A 20,346-nucleotide genomic window follows, 5' to 3' on the forward strand; every position below is an offset into this window, starting at 1 on the left:
GTTGCACCCCCAACAGGGACTATGAGACTTTGGCCACCCCTCCCCTCTGTCTCCTGGTCATAATGTGAATGATTTTACTTTGTCACATGTTCCCTTTAGGACAGTACTATCTTACCACAAGTTCACAACAGTGAAGCCAAAGATCATGAAATGGAATCTTCCAAAGCGGGTTCTTACTATAAGGTAACAAAAACCTTATCTTTTTATAAATTAATTGTCATAGGTATTTTGTTACGGTGACAAAAAACTGACAAGTACAACAACAGAAAACAAGACTAGGCTGGGGTAACAGAGGAACCTAAGAGACGAACCTAAGAGGGCCACTGATTATTGCATCCTTGTTATAACAGCAATCTCTGCTGCAATAGAACTGGGGGAAACTCAGGTTGACGATAAGGCAAGTCACTTCCTCCAGTCTATATACACACTTGCTAAACAATGGGGATGGGTTTTAAGCTCAGAGATGCCTGACTCCAGAGTCCAGACTCTTTGTTTCTCCAATCAGTGTCTAGAAACATTAATCTTACAGTGAATGGAATACAGCAAGCTACAGGCATTCACAACTAATGAATAGGATAATGAATATGGAGTGCTTAGAGAAAAGGTCCTGGCATTTAATAAGAACTCCATCTGTAGTCAACGTTATTATTGATATTGAGCATCTGGTATATTTTCATTCCCACAGGGAAAGTTATCTAGTTGAGAAGGGTAGATTGCTGGGTGTGGGTAACAGATAAAAGCTTTAAATGAATGTGCAATAAGGTTCTGATCCCTGAATGTAAGTAAGTTCCCTCCTGAAAGGCTTGTGTTCACACTTGGGGATATGCAGGCACAGCACGCTGACTTCCTATCTTACATCTTAGATTCCTACATCCACTGAGTCATTGAGTCCCATTATATCTTCCTTGAAATGATTTTCCCTTTGTTTCATTCACAATGAAACCACCCAAACTTACTTAACTCCTAACAACCCCTCCCTTGTTTTCTGGCATAGCCTCCCACGGTTCCTACTTGCCTTTCCAGTCCTTCCTACTCAGGGCACCTATAATTCTCTTAAATTAGTTTTTTTAAACTTGGGTAAGCGTTAGAATCACCAGAAGGGCTTCTCACATTACTGATCACAGTGTTTAGACTGCATGGGAGGAAATGCAGCACACACATCTCTAAGTTTCCAAGGCGTTTCTGATGCTCCAGTCTAGAGATGACATTTCAGAGTCACTGTCTTAAAAATAAGCACTGGCGCTGTTTCAAGCACCCAGTCCGGAATCTTCATTACTTCCACACTGGATGAAAAAAAAATCAATTATCCATTCCTCAGCCTGCCTCTTGGGGTCTTCCATTTATAACTCAACTCATTTTGCCAGGCTTGCTTCTAGCTATCCCTTTACACTCTACCTCATTAACACCTACCCCTCCAGAGCCCAGCACATGCCAGCTTCCCCCAGTAAGTTCTGCATCTCATCAAGTCTCTACCTCCTTCACTGCAGGATGGGTATACCATTTCTCTTGCAAATACTAGCAACAACTAAATGCGTATTAATGCCTCACATAGGGTGGCAACTACTGCTGGTAATTTTCTCACTTGAACATAAATCAGTTGCTAGTTTCTTTTAAAAGTGGTATAAACAGTTAAGTCACTAAACCATGTACATGTACACACACACACACACACACACACACAAATTATACCCTAACCACAAGAAACTAGCTGTTAAAAATTTCAACAATGAACAACCAGGAAAGGAATGAAGGACTTGCACAGAAAATTCCATCATGAGGAAACATGTTTTAAAATTCTAGAATTTTGGCATGCAACTTCATGTATGGGAAATAATTCTCTTCCTTCCTGTTTAAATTTCCTGTAAGTCACAACAGCTCTGAAGAATATGGGAAATAAGGGTAACATAAATCACTTCCCAATAACCAGCTCACTTAATCAAATTGCTCAGCAATCTCAAACTCAGTTTGGGGAAAATGTTTTTGATTGGAGAGAGTAGCATTCTTCGAAATACACTGTTTACTACAGGATAGCACAGTGTTTGCTAACTGAGTAGAAGTGTGGAGGAATGTGTGAATCCTAAAGCTTAGAAATTTACAGATCAGGGGGTAATAGTATCGGATTTGCATATGCTGAGGTGCAGAGATGACCGATTTTAAATGAAGGAAACACGGATACATGAGGGCTAATAGACAAAAGAATGGGGCTAATAGGCAAAAGAATGTTTACAGGATAAAAACAAAGTGTTTGTAGTGTGTCTGGACAGAATTCTATACTACAGTAAGGAGATGGGAAAGACAATGTATTCGGATACAAACAATTGTTGAGTATTTGCTGAGTGTCTATTAGTAATATTATATAAGGACTAATTTAATTCATACAACAATCCCACCAAGTGGATATTATTAACCTATTTTCTAGAAAACTGGGTCATAGAGTGAGTAAGCACTTTGCTCCAGGCACCAAAGCTTGTAAACAGTGGAGGTGGAACCTGAGTGCCAATGGCTGCAGAGCCTGAGCTCTTAACTGGGACACACTGTATTCTGTCATTCGGTCAACAGGTGGGTAAAACATGTCACAGAAACAGGCACAAAAAGGCATCCATTAAATATCTGTTAGAAGCAAGAAGGAGGTTTTGTTGGCAGCTTGTAGGTCTGGCTTTTATCAATTATGCAACCTTGGGTGAGTGACTTGGTCTCTGACCTCAAATGCCTTCATCTGAAGACATCTGAAATGACAATGCCTTCCTGACAGTTACCTCAAGAATTCATTCATGAGAGGAAAAAAAAATGCCGAGTATCTATTAAATGTCAGGCACTGTGATAGCATAGGGGATGAAAGGTATCATCTGTTCATGTGGACAGAATAGAAATCAGACAATGAGGGATGGTCACATGCTAAGCTTGTGACAGAGCAGTTACAGTGAAGGTCTCCTCAGGGAAATGGCTGGTAAAACAGGAATTAAGCAGGTAGAAAGCACTGAAGAAAGTGACCAGCAGGGGTGAAAGCCACTCTGAACTTCAGTCTTATCCACAGAGTTATCGAAGGTCAGTGGTGGGTTTCAGGCAAGCAGACTGATATAGATTAAATCAGATAAGCAATTTAATCCTGGGAGGGCTGAACCACAATGTCCAGGATGTAATGAGATCCTTCCCACCCCAGCCATTCCGAAAGACTCTCTGCTCAGACTCATCCTATTTTAATAATATGGCTCAGTCAAGCATGCAAGACTCTTAAGTGACTATGGAAGCCTTAAGAGGTCTTACCTATTCCAGAACTACAGCCAGGCAGTGTAAAGAATACTCAGATGAACAGCATACCCTGGCTTCAAGCTATTTATAATCTGGCTACAAAGACAACATGATAGAACATTTTACCAGTTCCCTTTCATTTTAGGAGAAAGTCCGACCTCCATAGTAGGTAAGGTGCTTCGGGGCAGAGCCCCTGTTGACCTCCCTTACCTCCCCAACCCCTCCTGTTCCACAGCATCTTCCAGAACTTCTCATCACACCTCACCAGCTTCTGGAACAGCTGCTCTGACTTTCCTGGGATGGCCAGCTCCTCTGTGTACTGCAGCATTTCACACAGGACTATGGTCAGGGTGCTGCCATTTCTCACTCCCATTATGTACTGGTTTCTAGAGGACAGCAGCTCAGATAGTTCTGCTCATCTTTGCACTAACTGCTAGTCCCTGAAATAACAGCAGGAATGCAGGTGTTGAGAGGAGGGAAAAATGTGAGGTGGGAGGGAAGAAAGGCCAGTGGGGAAGCTGAAGGGAGGGAAAGTGTAAGCAACTCATTGTGCAGATTAAAACAGGGCTGGAGAGGTGGCCCAGTGAGTGAAGCCCTTGTATCTCACCAAGAAAATGTAAGTAATGGAGTTTGAATCCCCACAATCCATGTAAAGCAGGGTACAGTGACATGCATTTGCCATCAGTGCACCTATGGATAGACAGAAGATAGACACAGCAAAATTCCGGAAGCTTGCTGGCCAGCTGTCCTACTATGTGGTCAGTGGTTTAAAAGTGTGTGTGGGGGGGGGGTGTCCTCTGACCACCACACATGCACTGTGGTTCATGTGTGCCAGCACTCACATAACATACATGAACACATATCATACACACACATAAACAAAATAAATACCACCTACTCTTATTCCTTCTTTTATTTTTTGAGGCAAGGTCTTACTTGGTATCCTAGGCTAGCCTGGAACTCACTAAACAGCCCAGAGTGGCCTCAGATTTGTAGCAATCCTCCTGTCTCCTCTCCCCTAAGTGTTGTGATTATAGACATGAGCCACCACACCTGGCTTGTAAAACTCTTAAGAATACTGAATTAGCAAAAGTACAAAATATGGCTTTCCCAGATATGCCACGCTTTCATCTCTTGGTGCCTCATCTTTTCAATGTAAGCTGTCCTAGAGTATATGAAGTGCTATCCCAGTGTAGTTTTAATTTGCATTTTCCTAGTGACAATGTTGACTCTTTTTGTGTGTCAATTGGCTGTTCATGTGTGTTCATTTGGTGAAGCATCTGTTAAACCTTTCACCCATTTCATTGAGTTGCCTGTCAAAATCGCACTGATTTATAAAGCAGCTGGATTTCTTTTGCCTTCTCTTTTTTTCCAGGTTTAATTCTTTAGCTGTATTTCTGGCTATGGAGTACAGTTGATGGAAAAAAAGAAAGGTATAATTTAAGAAAAAAAAGAGAATGGATTACAAACTAGTTGACAATCATTCTGACAATCTGTTTTACTTAAGCTCTAAAATTACCTCAAAGTAATATTACAGGAGATTTTTCATTTTGATAATTATTTTAAACACTGAAAGAGGCAAGCATGGAAAAACAGAGAAATTAGGATCACTGTACCTCAAATAGTACCTCTTTATATGAAGCTTTTAGAAAACAAATCTTATAGAGGCAGAAAAGTCAGTGTTTGCCTGGGCCTGAAGGCAGGTGCAGAGAGGACTGCAGTAGGCAAGGGATGTTCTGCTCTATGATGGCAATGCTGTAGAGCTTTACATTAAAACTCAAACTGTTCTATCGCATGTAAATTAGACCTCAAGAAAGCTTCAGAGAAACAAAAATCAGTCCTGCTTGTTCAAGTCCCAGGAAAACAAACAGAAGTCTATGCATACAGAGAAGACAGAGCACTGATTACATAATAAGGAAATAAAAGTCTGGTTGAAATGTCCAATAAACTGAATAGTAGCTTTAGAGGAGAAATAGATTGGAAACAAGTGTGTAAGGAACAGGGAAAGGAAAACTGAGTGACCATTAGAGGACCATTCTGAGTCCTGGAAAGGCCATGATTTTACACACAGACATTGCTCAACACCTCTGATTACTTCTATGAAATATCTTCACCCTTTGAAAAACTTCATAACCATTTAAGTCAAAAGATAGCCAATGTTTCCATCAACATAATTGAATATTCAAATTAGGTGATGCATTAATATTAACAAGAAGTCCTTTGGAACCTTTTGTTTCTGTCAGGTCTGATTTGTTTGTTTTTATTATTGGGACAGGGTTCCATGTATCTCAAGCTAGTCTTGAACTCACCATGTAGCCAAGAACGACCTTCAACTTTTGATCCTCCTGCCTCTGCTTCTGGAGCTGGTATTACAGGTAGGTTCCACCACACTGGGTTCTATAGGATGTTAAATTTGAGGCTTTGTGTACACTAGGCAAGCACTCTACCAACTGAGCTGTATCCCCAGTCCTGGGTTTGAGTTTTGTTCCTAGCAGTGTCACAATGAGGAATTCTGGTCCAAGGTTGTTGGGATATCCACTAAGATTTACAGGTCCTGTACCTGCAGAGACCAGAAAACACCTGGGCTGCTTATATATCTTGCTGCATGTTGGTCTTGATGACCGCCTCCTAGCACTGGTCACTGTTTTGTTTTTGTTTTGTTTGTTTGTTTGTTTGTTTGTTTGTTTTCCTTCTTATTCTTTCCAGATAGAGTTTTGGAAGTTAATTAAAGGACAATGATCTAGCAAGTTATAAGAGAAAGCTCTGCACTGATTGGGCTTCACTTTCCTCCCCTAAAAAGCTGCTGTCCTAAAAATTAAAACCAACAGAAGGGACCCCCAAAGGGTCTTCTTGGAGAAAATGGTAATTATCCTTTTTTTCTAATTTTTTAATTTATTATTTTTATGTGTATGCATGTATTGCCTGCATGTAGGTAAGTGCACCTGTGTCCTGCACTGTCTGCGGAGGGCAGAAGAGGCTGTCAGGTCCCCTGGAACTGGAGTTACAGACAGTTGTTAGCTGCCATGTGGGTTGCTGGGATTCAAGCCTGGGTCTTTTGCAAGAACAACCAGTGTTCTTAACCGCTGAGCCATCTCTCCAGCCCCCAGTAATTATCCTTTTATCTACTTATAAAATGTGTTATTTTTATATTTACAACATCTTAAGTTTTGTTTTGTTTTTTTTTTAATGAAGAAGGACATCTGGGGGAAGCCCAGCTGTGGGACCACAGCTCCCGGGTGATCCCTCCTAACAAAGCACACTAGTAAGCCACACTTCTAAAAGACTGGACAAAGGAGTTTCACTGGTCCTATGCTCAGTGTAAGTAAGCAGCTTAAGAGAGAAATCCACATAAATCAGAAAACAATTGGCACAGTACATATCAATATAAGGAAATGGACTGATTTGCTAGATAAAGCAAGGGAAGGAATTTTGAAATAATACACAATAAAGGTCTTGAATGAGTAGAAAGATTAGTACTTTGTAACAAATCTCTGTTTTCAGAGATTTTTAGGTAACTAAAATGTAAGATTAAGTTATAAAATTTCCAAAGCACATTTATTCTTTTATAGCCTAGCAACTCCAGAGAGTTCTGTGAGTCAACAAGGAAGTTCCTGGCTAACAAGAGAAACCTCTTCATTCAGGAGTCTATTTCTAATGAGGTCAGCTAACCTCACATGCACACAAATGTGCATTTAGACAGAGGTTAGGAGGGTACATCCCAGGGGGACGGAGAAGGAAGGAGAAAGGCCCTTGGGGTATCCTGCTCATCCATTCACCATTTTGTGCATTTGTGTTTGGGAGTTTTGTTTTTGTTATATTTTGTTCTGCCTCTTAATAGCCTTTGACAAGCTAACCTTCCATCTGACTCAATGTAGAGAGCTCCTAGAATTCTCAGGCCTGTTATTACTCAGGCAAGCCTCATTTTCCTCCTATAAAATTGCCCATGACAAACAGGCCCAACTTCCTGAGCCTAGCCCCACCCAAGTTTAGTACATGCCTGGTGGGTTATAACCTACTGGATCACCTCAAGGATGCACTAATGGTAGCAGTGCCTTCTCTGAATGGAAACCCCTCCATCCTTCCTGAATCTCCACAATACTGCAAGTCATACCCCTAGAGAGGCCAGGAACCAGAATTTAAGTCAGAAGACAAGGTGATAAGAAGCCATTAAGTAGAAAAGGCCAGACAGAGAAGGAAGACACTGAGGTACGAAACAGAACAAAACAAAAAGCTCACTTTTATAAATGTATGGAGAAATGTACTACTGGCCTTTGAGAACTCATTAAACATAGGAGCATCCAGCCCCACCAAGACATGACATGACCATCATACCCAGAAGTCATGAGTTGCCAACACCTCTTAAAACGTAATCACAATGACCATGAGAACAGTGTTTTATTCTTATAGTAGTAATTAGAAGTAGGAAAGTTAGATAATATTTTTGACAGTTTAGAGGTGTAATCCTGCTCCTAGACATTCAGGAAGGTCAGAAATAGCAAACAGGGAGCTTTCCACCCAAAAGGAATGTATGTATACACACTGAGACAAATCTTGAAGGCTTCAGGCCTGAAGCATTCCTGCCAAGATTACTCAGAATACCACAGTATGACTCACTATCTACACAGTAATGCTCTGTGTCTGACAGACATGTTTTCATGTGATACACAAAAATAAGTGAGAAATCCCACAGGCAAAGGCTGACTAATAAGCTTTTTACAACGAATAGTATCTGTTTCCTTTCTCTCCCTTAATAGCAGGCAATACAAATTATATTCTGTTTGCTAGACCAAGTCAACAACTAAACTTATGAAGTTATTCAGCTTTTGTTACTATACTAGAAATTCATTAGGGTGACTTTAACTTTTAATTAATCAAGCAGCAGCTTTCCAGTCCTCTAAAACAAACAACTCTGTTCTAAATAGCTAAATCATTTCCCAAATTACCCTTTTCAGATCTATAATTCAGTGTAACTTTGGTTGACTGAGTTTAATACAGAGAATTTCTAAGCAGTGTTTTCTTAACTGAATGTAGGGACATTGTCTCCTGGTACACAGCCAGCTGTAAAGTGGCAGACTAGTAAGGCACCCTAGGGCCTTGTGGGCAACTGTGAAGCCAATTTCAACACAGATCTCTGCTTCCCAATAATACCAGTTCTGCTCTTAGGGCCCAGACCTCTCCCACATATTCAAGAGACTCATCTGGCAGTTCATCTGATACATTTAAGTATTAATTGGGTCAAAAGATAATCTAGCATCAAGTCTCTTCTCACAGTTCAGTTAACAAGTACTTTACCATATAATATAATTGGAGAGAGTTTGTTATCTGTGTGTGTGGGTAGTATGTATGGGTTTGTGTATGTGTACATGTGTGTATGTTTGTGTGTAGAGGTGAAAGGTTGATCTCTGATGACACCCTTGATCAATTTCCCACTTTAAAATGAGATAGGGTTTTTCATTGAACCTGGAGCTCACTGATTCAGTTAGACTGGCCAACAAGCCAGCTTTTAGGGTCCACTGGTCTTCTGAATTTTATGTACTCCACTGCAGTGCTGGGGCTGTAGATGCATCCTGCTATAGCTGGCTTTCATGTTGGTGCTGGAGATCTGAACTTAGGTCCTCATGCTTTTGTGATAGGCTCATTATTTACTGATCCATTACCCCAGTCCATGGTGGAGAGATTTTGAAGAGTAAAATATATTTCTTATACCTTATCACTCTTTTAATCTACTTCCTTTTATGCAGGCCGCTCTGATGTTCCCATAGCAACATTCTAATAAGGAAGATGAGTAAAAATGATGACAAACAGGTGGGTGGGTGGGTGCAGGGAGGGTATAGGGATCAGCCCAAGTTTATCACTACTGCTTCAAGGGTTATTCACAATATGAACCCAGCTGCAGGAGAACTCAGCAGTCATTGATTCTCTCTCTCTCTCTCTCTCTCTCTCTCTCTCTCTCTCTCTCTCACACACACACACACACACACACGCATGCACACATTCATTCATTCAAATATTTGATGCACATCTCACATGTTATACTTTAGCAACTAATTACCCACTTACATAAGCATCCAGGCATCAAGCCTGTGTTGAACACCTATTCTAGTCTGGGCACTGTTCTAGGCCCTGGAGATCTTGAGGGTGGAAATGTCAGAAACGAGGGACATCTGCCACCATTCACTCTGAAAGTGCAAAGGTGCATCTTCATAACATGAAGAGTTTTCCATAGGAAAAGATTCAAATTAACTGGTGAGAAGATGGCAAAGGACCTTTCAGTTCCTAAATTTGACTGATATCCCTCTTTCCTGAAAACAACCCATATGTTCTTCCTATTGGCCTTCAGTCACAGGGTTAAATTTTGTTCTTGAATATTACAATGTACTAAGAAGCTGGCAATATAACTAAGATGTTAGCAGCTGTAGGATGTTTCCAATAAATTCATTTAAAACTGGATAAGAGAAAAATATGCAGCTTTTTAAGAAGTTTTCAACAAAGAAAATTCCAGCTCTTCATCCACGAGCCAGAGAAGCATAACTAAAAGATGTAGCTGGTCACTGAGCTCCCATAACACACATCAAGAGACAGTTTTGAAGTTCCAGAGGAATTTTGGACATGGAGGCTTGGGGTGGGGAGGATTCCAAACACAGCGGGTAAACACATTCAAAGATCATTTAGAAACAAAATGCACCATCAGCAGATTGAGCAGTTACCTCTCAGAGGCCAAGCACATACATTTTGTAAGAACAAGTGATGGTGTTAGGATGATTCCCAGAGCATCAAAATAAATTCTTAGGAAGTTATTTGTGCAAACTAACAGATCTTTCTAGTCATTGCCAAAGCACATTTTAAAATGTATGGGACGGGGAGGGGGGATTCAAATGTATCATATACATGTATGAAACTGTCAAAGAACAAACTTAATAAAAAAAATTAAGTAAAAAAAATACTCAAAAGCTTACCTAAAGCCTACAACTTATAGAGATCAAATTAGCCCCCTAGCCTTTAAGCACCTATACTGGCTTATGTGGGGACATATAAAGACTGGCAAGTTGGTACACCATACTGGCTTTGTGTAATTTGTACCTGGGAGCATAAAGACTAAATTAAATGGTCAGATTTGCAATTTAAGCTCATACTAAGTAGTTACATATCACTTAAGGGCTCTCTGAGTTTTATATTAATAGGGCTCATAAGTACTAAAGGGATCTATCGTCATCTCCTCAGCAGCATTATTAATTCAGATGTGGTTTTACACTGATTCCTTTTACAGAAAGAGTTTCAGGTAGCCCAAATGTGACCACAAATTCCCTATGTAGCCAAGGATGATCTGCCTCCACCTCCACAATGCTCGGACAGGCACTACCATGTTCAACCACTGTTTCTATTTAAAGAGAAACTTTTCCTGATTTTTTCCTCTATCTCTTTGTGGCCCAACCCACTCAATCTCTTTGATCTAGCATTAGGAAGCATTCAGAAATAAATAGTAACTGGACTGAAAATAAGGTATCAAACACGAAGTCAAAAATCTAAATTTAAAAGCCTGGCATGGTGGTGCACACCTTTAATCCCAGAACTTGGGGAGGCAGAGGCGGATCTCTGTGAGTTCAAGGCCAGCCTCGTCTACATAGTGAGTTCCACACCAGCTGGAGTTACAGGGAGACCCTGTCTCAAACAAATGAACAAACAAAAATCTAAATTTAATAGCTTATTTTTTTAAAAGGATTTGAAATGATCTTATAAGATAAAATTCATACAAGATTAGAAGGAACAGGTTTTCTTTAAGTTTTAGTGGATCAGAGATTAGAAGTAAGCTCACAAAGCCATTTTGACATCCTATTCTTTTTCAAGCAGATAGGACCTAAAGAAATACAGAAAGTCTACTGGGATTAAAATCTGCCCAGTCCTATTGTAATTCTTAAAAGCAGTGTAGTGTTCTGTTCAAAAGCACAACAGATACAGACAAGCAAAACCACTAAGATCAATATTAGGCTGTATTATAAACCATCAGCTATTCTCAGGGGCAGAGCAATTTGTTTATCAAGTTCTGAATTTAAGATCATTTTGTTACCTGTAACTGCACACTGGCAGCAATTCATACTAAGTGCACAGGAATGTTAGCACTGCATACATTTTTGTTCACATCTACACTGTCACTTCCATTTGTGATGTAGTGCATATTTTCTTATCATCCTAAGCACTTTTCTATGAATTCATCATGTGAACTTATTTTTAAAATGCCACAGTGTACATGGAAGATCTATTCAATATTTTTTGTCTTCAATGTCAATTAATTAGGTCTTTTAACTAACAGAATTTTCTCTTTTGTCTTTTATGAGTTTGTCAGAGGAAAACAAACCTCATGGAGTTGGAATACTCCTAATACCAATTCCTTCATTAGATTCTGATTCTTGGCTTCCAGACAACTGAATAATCTAAAACTGTTCTAGATATATCTTTGAGGTCTTTATGCAATCTGATTTCCTCTGCTTAATTACCAAGAAATCCTCCAATTAAGAAACAATAGATCAAAACCACGACTCCTTATAACCAGGTATTTCTTTCTCCTATCAGTTTAAACTTGTATGTTCTCATTCTCCATTTTTTCATCTTCCATGGTGACAGTGAACTGAATACCTCCTGTAAGGGACTTTCTATTTTTAGTCATAGTCTTAAGACAAAAGGCAAGTTTTAAAAATAAAGAGATTAAAAAAAAGAGAGATAAAACATGATAGAACTTCTCACTGATGCTGATACTAACAGAAGAATTCTATCATTAAAGAAAGCTTACAGTAGTAGCCTTAGCAATAAAAGGAATTATTTCAACAGCCTGAAAAAAGGAGGTAACAATTCTTGTAGCTAATAGAACAAAATTTGCAGGCTGAGAAGCTTCCTAAACATGTGAGTGTGTGATGTGGCATGTGCACATGCAAGCACGCACACACACACCACTTTAAATGGAGTTACCCTATATGGGGCACAATGCTTCTTCCTGATGTTCCAGGTGTAGGATATGATTCTTTGAACTGCTGGTTGGGGATTTTCCATAGAGCCTCAAAAGGAAATGGGCTATTGCCATTGATTTTGGTTATCAATCAGAACTTCATGCATGGTAAGACCACATGACTGAAGATATCACACATTGTATTATAGTGAACAGAGAAATCAATGTGGCCTACTAACTTTCTTATTGCCAGAAGGTACCATATAGGCTGCTGAGTGAGATAAGCCACCAACAGTCTTATCCAGCTGTAAACCCTGCAACTATATTAATGACCTGGCAAGATACATCCATTGGTGCAACAGTGGCATCCAAGAGCTTTTACATTGGCCTTGAGGCCTGCTCATAAGAGGGAATTCATGCTGGGTACTTCAAACCTGGCCAGAATCTGTGGCTGAAGAGGTCATAAGCCCCACTACTACTACTTTGCTAAAGAGATACAGTATCAAACTGCCTTCTAAATATTTATCTCCTTGGGCTCTTCTATCTGACTTGGTCACTCACTACGGTAAGTACATAGACAGGATTAAGATACTGTTGGGGGAAATACAGGGTTCTGAGGGGAAAAGGTTATCAGCAGCCTTACTAAGTTAAGACCCCTGTAAGCCACTAAAACAAGTGACCTGGAAAGATAAACCCATTGGTACAACAGTGGCATGAATGTTATTGGCATAACCAACTACTTGCTGTTTGAATTTAAGGCCAACTCCACAGGACAGAACACATGCCTACTAATGTAAACCTGGCCAAGAACCCATGTCTGGGGAGGTCATAGGCCCTAAAGAAGAACTTACTACTGTAATTTTGCTGGAAGAGTATAATACCCATAGATTAGTGCAGATCTTAACCTTCATCAAAGAAGCTTCTTTTTGCAGGGGACAGTGATTAATACAGAGACTCACAGCTGATGAGAGTGAGGAGAATGAATAACTGTGGAGTGTTGAGCCCTAAATGGGGCATTCATATCACATCCTCTTCCCACAAGGCTCAGGGAACATTGCAGAAGAAAGGGCACAAAGGTTATAAAAGCAAGAGGCTGGGGAGGACTGCTGTGAATTTGAACACTCCATAATGACAGGGCTTACACATTCATGAACTCACATCAAGTGTGGTTGCCTGCATAAGATCACACCAGTCATAATTTCAGCATAGATTGGGGGGGGGGGCTCACAAAGACCCACCCCTAGCTGAGGATCTTTGACAACTGAAGGCTGCTGGGTGAAGGAAAGTCAAGGGAGAAACTGCATATGCATATTCCAAGGAACAGTGAGGTGTTGGAAGAGAGGCTGAGAATGTTATATTCCAGGAAAGCTCCCTCATAGAAAATGGGGAGATAAAGCCTTTCCCTCAAAAAATGTACTGCTTGAGAAGGCCCTGTCACAGCACTGGGTCACATGTGACAGGATTGCATGTATAGCCTCCTGTCTTCACTGCTAAACTGTCAGCTCTAGAACATCATCAAGGGTGGTATCTTGTTCCCTCGGGATCTAGCACAGACAGGCACTTAGCACATACATCAGAATAATCAGTCTGTCAATGAATAACACATTTGTCTGCTAATCCTCAAAGAAATCTATTGATAATATTAAGATAAAAGTCACTAAAATAAGGACAATTTAAAGGACTATCATGCCTAGGACTCTTCAAATAGACTGGTGGGAATAATCTTAAATTGTTTCCATCCTGTAGAAAATAGAGCTGCATCTTACTTTAAAAGACTAATGCTAAGTTACAAATCAACCATGTTCTTTATTTTGACCTAGACAGAGGTGGAGAATATGGTTGAAAAGTTAATGTTCAAATGACATAGAATATATGGTTAGTAGAAATTAATCAGATACTTAAATGAATGTTTTAGTTATAAATATCTCAGAGGACTTAGAAATTGTTAGCAGGAAAATTTATTTTGATAGCACACACACTGTACACACTGTAAAACAGAACATATTTCAAAGCAGGAATCAATTGCGAAGTAATAAGTAAGAATAAATATTGGCAAAGATGTAGCAAAATCAGAACCCTAAAAAAAGAAGTAGGCAAACAAGATGGTTTAGCAGGGTAAACACACTTGTTGCACAAACCTAATGTGTTTGATTCCTAGAAACCAGGTAGAGCTGGAAGGGGAGGAGTGACACCACAAAGTTGTTCTCTGACTGCCACACAAGTTGCTTGTGTGCATACACACACGCACATACACACCCACACACACACACTAATAAATAGAAATATAAATAATAAATAAACTTTCTAGAAGGGAACTAGAGCAATCATTTTAGCCACAATCTGACAGTTCCTAAAAGGTTTACTATAGCATTCTCTTAGGACCCAGCAATTTTGCTCCTCCCACATATGCAAACACATTTACAAGCAAAAACTTGTACATGGATGTTTATAGCAGCATTCTTCACAATATCCCAAATCAAGTAAAATCCCAAATATCTACTAATAGATTTTTTAAATGTGATGGATCCTTACTGTGAGATGTTTGGTAATAATCAGAAATGAAGAACTGTTTCATATTACAATGACTGAACTTTGAAAACAATGTTATACAAAAGATGCCAGTCATAAAGCCCCACAGACTGTGATCCCATTTGTCCTAACTGTCCAAAATTAACAATTTCTCAGAGGCATAAAGCAAATCAGTGGCTGTCAAGGGATGGTGGAGCTCACATGAACAGGGGTGATGGCCAGTGGCTATAATGACTCTTTTTCAGGGTGATAAAAATACTTAAAATTGACTTTGATGATAGTTATACAGTTCTATGAATACACTGGTAGCCACTGAATTGTATATTCTAAATAGATGAATAGGTAAATATGGTACGGTGAATAATGCCTTTAAAAAGCAATTTAAGGGCTAGAGAGATGGTTCAACAGTTAAGAGCACTGGCTGCTCTTGCAGAGGACCCTGGTTCAATTCCAAGCATCCACATGGCAACTAACAACCATCCATAACTCCAGTTCTAGGGAATTTGACACCTTCTTCTGACCTCCACAGGCACTGCATGACACGGGGTGCATTTACATACATGCTGGCAATACACTCATACATATAAAATAAAAAATAATAAAATATTAGCCAGGCGTGGTGGTACATGCTTTTAATCCCAGCACTTGGGAGGCAGAGGCAGGCAGGTCTTTGTGAGTTCAAGGCCAGCCTGGTCTACACAGTGAGTTCAGGTCAGTCAGTGGGGACTAGAAGGAGACCCTGTCTCAAAAAGACAATATATATATATATATACATTTTAAAAATCAGTTTAAAAGATGGGCAGGTGGACTGGGGATTAGTTCAGTGGTAGCACATTTGTTTAGCATGTATAAGGCCCTAGGTTTAATTCCCAGCGGGTCAGTGGGATAGAGCATGTGGGACAAGGACCTCCAGAAACCATTATGTCTAGAGATGACTCTGGTTGCCCTGCCTATGGCAGGGAGCCTGCTAGAGAACATGGCCCACCTCAACAGCTGCTTCTTTAAAGATTCCTGTGCCAGGCCTTCTATCCAGGTTTGCTTCATTGATAGGAGAATAAGGATAAAACAAGCAATTCTAAGGAAAGCCATTTGGTATCAGTTTTCAGACAGGGTAAGACAGAGAAAGCAGCTGGCAATAACTGACTCCGACCAGACCCTTTAAAACAAATACAGAGGTAAAAGGGCCAGCCATGCAGGAGCCATATAGCAAACAGATTAGCTTCAAAGTAAAGAAAAAACCTGGATATTTACTGAGAGTTTCGACCCTAGAAAAGACCCGAATTGTCTCCCACCCCTTCTGCTACAAGTGGATGTGGAGAACAATGCATAGCCTACGTGCCAGCTCCTAATTCATTAATCAGTGTATTTAGGTACTGGTGACTGAACCTAGTCCCTCATGCTAGGTGATCTGTACCACTGGACTACATACAGCACACCAATTCAATTTAATTTACTTTTAATTTTTGAGATAGGGTCTTACTAGTTTTCCCAAGCTGGCTTTGAATTTAGGATCCTCCTGCTTCAACTTCCAAGAAGCTGAGAATTCAGGCCTGCAATATCAGGTCCAGTCAGGTAACAACCTTTTTCAAAAAAGTTATCTTATTTAACATTCATATCAGCTCTATCACTGAAATGGTATGATCCCCATTTTATAGTCAAGAAAACAAGCTCAAATCCAAACAGAACCTGTCTTGAAAAAAATTTTCTTAGACAGAGCTGATGGCTGACTTGCTGACTGAGGAGCCCAGGTCCCTCTGTCACCACTCCCTCTCCAGTACTAGGCTACAAGCAGAGTTGCTTTTGCAACAGGTCTGGAAAACCCAGAGCAGAAGCTTCCAGTGACTCTGAGCCCACCTCTGTTGCCTCAGGCCTCCCTCCTGGCAACTAGAAGGATTTGTGGTCTAAGTCCCTAAAGTCAGAGGTAGACAAAAATCCATCCTCACTCACCAGGACAGATGCAAACCTCAAGCTAATTTGTTTTCCAATGGTTTTGGCTTAGAGTTCTGGTTTGGCATTGATTTTTTAACAACTAACAGCTGTAGGCAATTTTTGCACACAGAATAGAGACATCAGTAAGGCAGAGAGTGGAATTTTCTCCCTCTGAATGCAGAGCAGAGAGGTGTCTTCAAGATGTACATGAAACTGCCACCACCAGCTGCTGCTTAGGTCTCATTTCAGGAGGTTGACCAAATATTCCTAAAGAATTGTAAATGCAAGATGTGTAGAGGGTACTAGCCTACCCTGGATGAACTATCCACAAGTCCTCAGTTATCAGTGAAGACCTCCTTAGGTGGACTTTTGGTTATAAGGCACTCCCAGTAGAAAATGAAACCAAGCCCATGAATACACTATTCATGGCCACTATGGCAAATGATTCATGGCTCTGCTCTGGAAACGGACTACATGTCCTTCACCTTCCTCAGTGACCTCAGTCTTGGTCACGTGGTGCCAACCCTTACAGACTAATGGCACCTCCTTACCCTATGATCTTAAGTGTGGCCATGTGATTTGCACTGGCAATGAAATGCAGACACAAGTGACATGTTACTAGCCAAAGCTTAGAAATGGCTGCTTTTTCATCTGAGACAGAAGGTGGCAAGTAACAGACCACAGCAGACCCATGATTGACTTTGGGCACTAACACAAGATGAGGCTTTGTTGTGGGAGCCACTGATGTTTTACTGCCATAGCAGAAGCTGGACAGGCCATTAAGACAACCTACTGCCTTTCCTCCTGGTCTTCAATTCCCCTGAAAGCTCATTTCCTCCCAGAAGTCTTCCCTGACTACATTCGTCATCACCTATTCTGTGGGCACACACATATACACGTACACAGTCGTGCAGAGGTGCTTTGTGCTTGCACCCTTGGTGAGGTAACTTCTTTATGACTGATCCTCTCAGCTACTATCAGAATCTGAAACCATCACATCTATGAAGGCAGTTCTTTCTTTTTCTGTGTGTGTTTTGTTTTGTTTGAGACAGGGTTTCCTGTGTACCAAACTGATCTCAAACTTGCTATGTAGCCCAGGATGACCTTGAACTTCTGATCCTGCCTCCACCTCCTGAGTTGTGGCATTACAGGTGGGTGTTACCATTCCCAGTTGATGTAGTACTGGGCACTGAACCCAGGTGTGATGAGTAATCGTCACTGTCAACTCAATTAAGATTCACAACACTATAGATACATGTGTCTGGGTGTTTCCAGCAAGACTTAACTGAGCAAGGAAGACAAACCTTGAATGTAGGTAGCATTATACCATGGGCTGGAATCCTGGACTGACAGAAAGGAGAAAGCATTCGTCTTTCTTTGCTTCCTGACTGTGGACACATACGACTTACTATCTGGTCACAGGCCTGCTGTCATGTCTTCCATGTCATGATGGATGCGTATCCTTTCTTAAACTTTGAGCCAAAATAAACTCTCCCTTAAGTTTCCACTTGTCAGGTTTTTAGTCACAGCAATGAGAAAAATAGTATACTAGGGCTTCCTACATGGTAGGCAAGCACTCTATCAGTTAACCTCTATCCCTAGCCCTAGTTTGTGTTCTCTCTCTCTCTCTCTCTCTCTCTCTCTCTCTCTCTCTCCTTCCCTCCCTCCCTCCCTCCCTCCCTCCTGCTCTCTCACTCTATGTGTGTGTATGTATTGAGAAAGGATCTCTTATAGCCTAGGTTGGCCTTGAACTCACTATGGAGCAGAAGATGACCTTGAGTTCCTGGTCCTCACACTTCCATTTCCCAAGTGTGGGCATTACCATCACAGTTGGTTTCCTAGTTAATACCTAAAATAAAATTCATGGAGTAGAGAAGGAAGAGGAAGTAAAGTATTCAATATCATGAAGCATAAACATGTAATCACAAGTTACCTCAATTTACTCTCAATCAATTATGGTCAAAAATAGGCCCTTTCTCCCCTCAGGAGACAGAACACAAGCCTTAGCTTCAGGTTCTCTCATGCAGGCTCATCTTTCTGTTTTTAGCTGAATTTTCATTTGTAAAAGCTAGAAAGATACTGTCAGTCCCAAGATTACCCCTGGCAAGCAGTGGCACAACCTACTTTCTACCCTAAGAATCAAACAAAACACAGCACTCTCTACACCTGCCAAATATTCTAAACAGTCTAAGCAGAACAAACTCCATTACAGATGGTCAACTGAAATAAAGGGAGGATGTAGTAAATTTACTGAACACCTTTAAGAGCCTGGCACTGGGCCCCTCCCACTGTCACTCATTCTTATTTAAACATTACATCAAACCTGGGAGGAGGCATTTTTTTCCTACAGTTTTCAGAAAATGGACTCAGAAAAATAACCTTTCATATTTATATAGACAAAGTCAGAGCAGTAAATTGAAGCGAGGTCTTGCTAAATAATCAAGTTCCCTTTGAACTACTCCGTACTGTCCTCTGAAGTAAAGTTAAAGAGTCCACTTGCATTTCTTGATGAACAGGTTCACACTGGATAAATCATCTCATTTGAGGACAGTGGGCTCTAAACTGTGATAGCATCTATAAAAAGCTTCCCACAACAGCTATTATTCCAATCCTATCATTAGTCTAAATAATGATACTACACTTAAGTAATAATGTCTTCCATGAAAGGATCAAAGACAAGCTGGGAAACAGGACTAGTTTTCAAAATAACATTAATACTATACATTGGGAGTGGGTATGGGGGAGCACTGGGGAGTGCCAGAAGGTGTGCAGTAGATGAAGGAGCTACTTATGCATCTAAGTAGAGACCAGGGAGGATGAGGATGAATTAGAAAGATCAATTCAGGATACACCACTACCACTATTTGAAAACTTGAAGGCTGAAATCTTTCTAACTACTTCAAACACCAATGAAACTCTTGGATGTAGCTGTCATGGTACCCTCTTCAACTTCCCCTTCCCCATAGCTTAGTGAGGACAGTGAGGGTGCAAACATAGAGGGTAGATGATGGCAAACCAAACCAACCCACCCACAGTCTCTCCTCCCCGACTCCCTTATTCAACAAGGCCAGCATAGAAATCTGGGACTCACCACAAGTTCACTGAACATGACATCCAGCTCCTCCACAGGTGGCATGGGCAACGCTGGCTCCATGGTCTGGAGGGCAAAGTTGCTATCATTTCGAAGCCGATATGTGATTTCTGGGTGGTCGTTGTTTCGGAAACAGCAAAAGATAAATGAAATCCCCCGTCCACTTCTCTTCCTTGGGGCCATGGCTGAATTCTGCACTATTTCTTGATATGACTAAACTCTGTGAAAAGAAGACATGAGGTGGTTAAGAATGTGATAGACAAAACTTTGAAAAATCAAACCAATTCAAAAGAGAGCTCCCTGTGCTGCTGGCCACATGTGGACCCTGCAGGAAAGAGAGCTGGTCTGGCATCCAGCTGGGCAGAGCACCCAGGTCCTTCCATTCACTTGTAAGCGCATCCTATGGCCAACTGCTATGCAAATAACTCCAACACTCCACACAACATGTGCTCTGACCACATCAGGCTGCTGGCCATTCTTTGTAGCTTATTGCTTTTCCTCTAACCCCTCTGACCTGCTCTGTTCTTACTACTCCTCCCAAAAGAATGACTGTTTCTTCCTTGCCCTCTAGGAAATCTCATTCATCCTTTTTTTTTTTTTTTAAAAGTTA

The 20,346-nt window shown here is 40.7% G+C and overlaps 1 protein-coding gene across 3 annotated transcripts in view; it reads right to left on the reverse strand.

The window, feature by feature from the left end:
• Positions 1-20,346, reverse strand: part of Daam1 (dishevelled associated activator of morphogenesis 1) — a 188,100-nt gene that overhangs the window by 89,822 nt on the left and 77,932 nt on the right. For all 3 annotated transcript variants that reach the window (XM_008839503.3, XM_008839501.3, XM_008839502.3), the window contains exon 2: positions 19,737-19,956. In XM_008839503.3, the coding sequence (XP_008837725.1) occupies positions 19,737-19,919 (183 nt within the window). In that variant the 5' untranslated portion in view covers positions 19,920-19,956. The remainder of the gene's footprint in view (positions 1-19,736; positions 19,957-20,346) is intronic.

Source organism: Nannospalax galili, unplaced genomic scaffold (genome assembly GCF_000622305.1).
Source record: "Nannospalax galili isolate Female #2095 unplaced genomic scaffold, S.galili_v1.0 scaffold336, whole genome shotgun sequence".
Taxonomy (NCBI): Eukaryota; Metazoa; Chordata; class Mammalia; order Rodentia; family Spalacidae; genus Nannospalax; species Nannospalax galili.